Source organism: Mesoplodon mirus (genome assembly GCF_964341445.2).
Source record: "Mesoplodon mirus genome assembly, chromosome: 8".
NCBI lineage: Eukaryota > Metazoa > Chordata > Mammalia > Artiodactyla > Ziphiidae > Mesoplodon > Mesoplodon mirus.
This window is the reverse complement of record NC_138984.1, coordinates 376,001-382,000: the sequence shown is the minus strand read 5'-3', so window position 1 is coordinate 382,000 and position 6,000 is coordinate 376,001. Positions and strand designations below refer to the sequence as shown.

The following is a 6,000-nucleotide window of genomic DNA, read 5'->3' as shown; positions in this document are numbered from 1 at the left end:
AGTATATCGTGTGTGATAATCACTTCAAGAGTGGATTTTGAGCAAACTGCTTTACTAAACTGGTTATGCCTCATTTTACTTAATAGGTGAACCATAAAAGTGTGGAGCTTTAATATTTACAGGTGGAACTGGTTTAAAGAGACCAAATGAGCCCATTAGTTCAAACAGCATGTCGGCATCGTAGAGCCCCTCCTACCCCTGTCACACAGTAACCCACTCATCAGCTCGCTGTTTACAGGGGCAGCGGGTGCCCGATATTTGTTTGGTCTTAACAGATACCAGCCCCAGCACGCACACACAGAGTTCCGGGTGCCCATCCTGTGCACGGCAACAGCAGCCTTTGTGACTTGGGGTGGCTAGCCGCATCCTGTCCTTCTCCGCCTCCCACAGCGGGCCCCGCTGTCCTCTGTTAGATCAGGATTCGACGTGTGTCTAAGAGCAGCAGGGCCAAAATACTCCTGCCTTAAATATCTCCCTTAATTATAAATATTTGTGTTTTGTAACATTCTTATTGTTTGTTTTTTTGTTTTGCGGTACGCGGCCCTCCCACTGTTGTGGCCTGTTGCAGAGCACAGGCTCCGGACACGCAGGCTCAGCGGCCATGGCTCACGGGCCCAGCCGCTCCGCGGCATGTGGGATCCTCCCGGACGGGGGCACGAACCCGCGTCCCCTGCATCGGCAGGCGGACTCTCAACCACTGTGCCACCAGGGAAGCCCAACATTCTTATTAAATAGAGAAATAATTTAATGGATTTGATATCTTTTCTTAAATCCTCTTTAGATCTGGCTTGAACCTATGAAACCCATCGTTAGACAAGTACGAAGTAAGTCCTTTTCTTAACTCTTTAAAACTGCTCATTTAAGATGCTTTGTCCTTGACTGTTCAAATTCAAGGCACGTTCAGACGATCATGGTCGTCACCACTCTCTGGGCAGCAGCAGAGTGACACCAGCAGCAGGTGAACTTGGTGGTCACTTTGCTGTTTAGCTTTAAACTGTAAGATGTGGAGGGTGGGGCATCGTTTAACTCAGATAGTTCTCAGTTACTTGCCTCAAATTTGGAAGAAATAGGATATGCTCCTCGATATTGCCTTCATTTTTGGCCAATACGCAAAAATAAGTGTGCAGTTTCTGTTATGAAAAGACATACGGGGTGAAATCCCTAGTCATCTGAATTCACCTGTAAGTTTTTTAGGACTAAATTGAGGAGAAGAGGTTGTATGGAAGGAACTTTTGTTCACTGATAAGCGAAGGCCATTTCGGTTGCCATAGCACTTTAGCAAAACAGTTCCTCTTTTCTTGTGGTGGAAATCACATGGCTGTGTTATTATAAAATTTCAATAAAGCTAAAATACTCAGATAAGCTAATATCCTACACTTTTTCTTTATAGTAATTAGGTTGTTCTAGTTCAGTATAGTGAATGATAACATTTTTCTTTCACTAAAGTATATAAGGATTTCAAAAATAATGGCCCTTTTATTATTATTAATTTTTTTTTGGCCTTGCCGCGTGGCTTACAGGATCTCATTTCCCCGACCAGGGATCATACACAGGCCCTGGCAGTGAAAGCCCGGAGTCCTGACCATTAGGCCACCAGGGAACTCCCAGGCTTTTTAAATTTTTACTATGACTAATAGTATAAACACCCTAATTTTTTAAATCACTTTTTTACTCCTAAAATATAAAGAAGAATACATTTTAAGATTTTAATGTGCAGTTTCCTGCTTGTTTTTAGGGTTTCTTTTAGTAATCTCTACTTAAAGCAAAAGTTTTCAGTTTTTTCTTTGCTATATGTGACTGGTACTTAGGACTAACAATTTCATGCAGAGGAAATTTCTTAACATCCTTTTACTTGAAAAGATTTGCTTTAACAGTCCATTTGAAAGCACTAGCTCAGTCACACCAGAATATGCAGAAAGATGGCAAATACAGAGTGTGACCTTATTTGTGGACTTAAAAATTTTTCTTTTTATAGGGCCAAAGAATACAGTGCTTCGCCTAGCAGTGAAATTTTTCCCACCTGATCCGGGTCAGTTGCAAGAAGAATATACACGGTAAAGAGCTTGACTGACCCAGAGCTGCCGTGGGCAGGGTCCTCCTTCACCTGTGTCCCCGACAGCACCCGTGCTTTACCTAAGCACCTGGTCAGGGTTGTTTATTCAAAGAATGAACCTAGTGTCTGTGTCAAATCTGTAACCAAGGTGTCATAGTTTTGCATTTTCACTCTTGCACAGACACAAATGCAAATAGGGTTTGGAAGAAAGTTTATGGCACAAATTTGAGAATTAAAAATGGCGTTTGAGGGTACTGGTGAACAGATATTCTCCAAACGAGCATAGATCTATGCCTGTGCATGAAGTCGGTAGGAATTTCACCCATTCCTTTACTTTTTTAATCAACAAAATACACTTACTTGGGAGTGTCCTTATGAATATATGGAGCAGAAATACTTTAGGTGATTTCTTTTGTGCTACTCTTTTAACTTCACGATTGATTCTTTGAAAGAAAATGTTTGCAGTTGTTTCATCTGGGCAATAAGATGATGGAAGTGGTTTTTTTCCTTGTGTTTTATGTACTGATTTTATCATGAGGAATAAAGCAAAAACCTAAATATCAACTCAAAACCCGGAGTCAGAAGTTAGATAAGAGAGGGCTATGATGATTTTGCAATAGTAACAGAATAGCTTCCTGACCAAACGTGGATTCATACCTGGGTCCTCAGAGTCTTAGAACCTTTGCTTAGAAGGTCTTTCCAACCGCTTCTGTATCACAAAGTCATAGACTCAGCTGCGAGGACACGTAGAGACCGCGAGGCTCTAGTCTCTCATCTTTACGGGTGAGAAGCTGAACCCCAGGACGGCAGGAGGCGCCTTATGAGTGAGCACAGAGCTTGTCTTAATTGTGTATTAAACACCTCACATTTACTAGGAAGTCCCTTTTGAGAGAATCACTTTTAAATATATATTCCTAGACAATGGTGAGTAACAGGAAGTGTTAACCTAATTCCGTGTCCTGGGTCCGAGCCGGGTTTATGCAGAAGGTCATTTTTTTATTTATAAAAAAACTGCATGTTTGTGGTAAAAGAAGAAAAACTTTAAAGTTATGTAGAGTAAAAAGTCAGTGTTCCTCTTCACTCCCTGCCCACCCACCCTTCCCAGAAGTATTAACACTTGGACATGAGTCTTCCAGATGAATTCACAGCAGTATGCCAGTGGACGTGGGGCTTTAAGTCATTATTTTACAAAACAGTATCAAACTCTACACAGAGAACTGCAGGTTGAGTTTCTTTTTCCCCCACATATCCATGGCACGCCATGGATGTCTTTCCGTATTAGTATGTATGGCTGTAACCTAATTTATTTAGCCAGTCTCATGTTAGTGCAAATTTAGATTGTTTCTAGTTTTTCTCTGCTATAATGCTGCAAATAAACATCCTTGTCCACATATCTTTGTGAACTCTGGAAGTGTTTCTGTAGAAAAGTTCATAGGGTTGGGATTGCTTAAGGCCAAGGGTGTGTACATTTCAAGTTTAAGAGAGCACAGTAAACGCTGACAGCTCACACTGGGGTGGGACCCCCAACAAGGGCGGGGAGTCTGTCTTGCTCCCCATCGTATTTCCAGCTCCCAGAACAGCACCTGGAGCATATATGTGCTCTGGGATTATTTGCTCATGGAATGAATGAATATATATATAGTTTCAATCACCCTCTCTGTTACATTCTCACCAGTTAATTCAAGACTACCTGTTTCTCAGATTCTAGCCAAGACCAGACATTATCAAGTTGCCTTAAAGCTTCATAGCCACACTTGAAGCTTTGTCTTCATTGGCTATTTCTGCTACTTCACACAAAATCGCGAGTGCAGTTTTGTGTGTGTAACAGAAGTGGCATGAATTTGTGAGCTCTGTGGTGCCGGGCCTCCTGTGACTGCCCTTGCTCGCTGTCTGCTCTGGTGTGACCTGGGGCTGTGTGTCCTCCTGAGACAGACGTGGGAAGTGTGTTCAGAAGCTTTGGAGCTGATCTCTGTGCTTGGAACTCCCTCCTAGATACTTGTTTGCCCTGCAACTTAAGAGAGACCTTCTGGAGGAGCGTCTGACCTGCACAGACACCACGGCTGCCCTCCTGGCGTCCCACCTCCTGCAGGGTGAGTGTCCCGCTGGCCCCGCACTCACACGGGATGGCTACGCCTGTGGCTGACTCACCTGCCCCGGGCTGGGCACCAGCAAAGGACGGGCGGTTCAGTTTGCAGGTTTTTCTGAGGAGCTGAGGGTTAACTTCCCACCTGGGAGGGGAGACGGGCCACGCGTCCTCTCCGCGGTCTCACGTGGCCCTCAGACCTCCAGTGGGGGGGCTGGGCAGCACCCCGACTCTGGGAAGAGCGTCACAGCCCCCGTGACAAGTCAGGCGTCAGTCCCCGAAGGACAAAGGAAGCCCTTCAGGATCTCAGAGCGGGAGGTGGTTTGAGCGCCACGGTGACTTCAGGCATGAACTGGGAGAAGCGTAAGAGGAGGGTCTGGAGAGCAGGTGCGCGCTTCCCCCTGGGCTCTCCAGCCCCCTCCCCCCGCAGGACAGACAGAAGGAAATCCCTGCCTGGCTTCTGGACTAGAGGCTGGACCACATCTTCCTGGCATAGAACGAATACTTCTGAAATTTGAACTCAGGAAGTATGATATAGAGAGATTCCAGAATTTCAGGGACTTCTAAGTTAATGGGTTAATGTGCAGTTTACTTGGTCCTTCCCTTGACACACCTTCTCCAAATAGCAGATTTTACCAGAGGTTTGCCATCCTGCGCAATGGGACCCATTCACGCCCATAAGCACAAGTGTCGAAGTGGCTTAGTTATCTGTGATTTGTCCTGAGGTCCTCTCAGGCGGCCGGTGGCTTTTCAGTGCAGACGGCCTTCGGCAGTGCCTCTTGCTGAGGGCTCTGTGCACAGCTGAGTTATCTTAGAGTAACTTGTCTGCCTGTAAGTTCCACCTTGGAAGTGTGCTGCTTAGATTGAAGGATGGTAAAGAGCCACGACAGCCAGATTCCGTGTAGGATTCTGACCGGGTCTTTTGCTTTAAAGTTAGGTGGCTGCTGAAACGTGAACGGGTTCTGAGGCTTGGATGCAGCAGCAGACGGTGGTCTTGTCCTTACCTGGGTGGTGGTGCCGGGGTTATGCATGAGAATGTCCTGTTTTGTAGAAAACACACACCAAGGTGTGATCCTGTGCATGCAGCTTTTCTGTGATTTGAGACTATCTCAAAACAAAGTATGTTGCTTAAAGTTATTGGGCTTTAACTACTATTTTGAAAATGTGTGGCCTTAAAATATATGAAATTAGAAAGCAACATGCATTGTTCCTCAAGAATTTGAGAGGGCCTGAAGGGAGAAACAATTTAAAATACATTATCTTGAAACAAAATAAAGGACCTTATCCTGGTCACAGTAGTCTTGAGACAACTTACAGAGAAAACGTTTAAAACGTAGCAAACAGGGTAAAGCTCAGAGTTTCCCTCCCTGGAGCTGCTCACCAGCGTCTTTCCTCTTCAAGACTCAGAAAAAATTCTCTTCGCCTGCCTTTATGTTTGCCTTTAACGGCATAAAATATTTGGAAAAATAAAATACAAAATTTTGTTTATTTAAGGGATATATTTTTTTGCTATAGATTTAGGATAATTTTCTTCTGCTTTTAATTTACGCACTTGCATGCACAAACGCTTGTATTTTTCTTCATGTAAACGTGAGAAAGACCGCTTGTTACTTTCTCGTCTCAGCGGAAATAGGAGATTATGAAGAGGCGCTGGACCGGGAGCACCTGCAGGCCCACGAGTACCTGCCGGGCCAGGAGCGGGCCCTGGAGCAGATCCTGGAGCTCCATCGGGGGCACGCGTGAGTCGGCGCCGCCAGACATCGGGGTAGTCAGCTGGCCGGGCGGGACTCCGTCCACAGGCCTCTTCGGGACAGGCTGGGAGGGTGCCCGGGCCCCGGGCAGTGCTGACGTCCCTCCTTAAGTG

General features: G+C 45.4%; 1 protein-coding gene across 1 annotated transcript in view; it reads left to right on the top strand.

Moving 5' to 3' along the window:
* Window positions 1-6,000, top strand: part of FARP2 (FERM, ARH/RhoGEF and pleckstrin domain protein 2) — a 95,682-nt gene that overhangs the window by 36,438 nt on the left and 53,244 nt on the right. Inside the window, exons 14-17 of the mRNA XM_082631310.1 lie at window positions 782-824; window positions 1,976-2,054; window positions 4,046-4,143; window positions 5,761-5,875. Coding sequence (XP_082487436.1) covers window positions 782-824; window positions 1,976-2,054; window positions 4,046-4,143; window positions 5,761-5,875 — 335 coding nt within the window. The remainder of the gene's footprint in view (window positions 1-781; window positions 825-1,975; window positions 2,055-4,045; window positions 4,144-5,760; window positions 5,876-6,000) is intronic.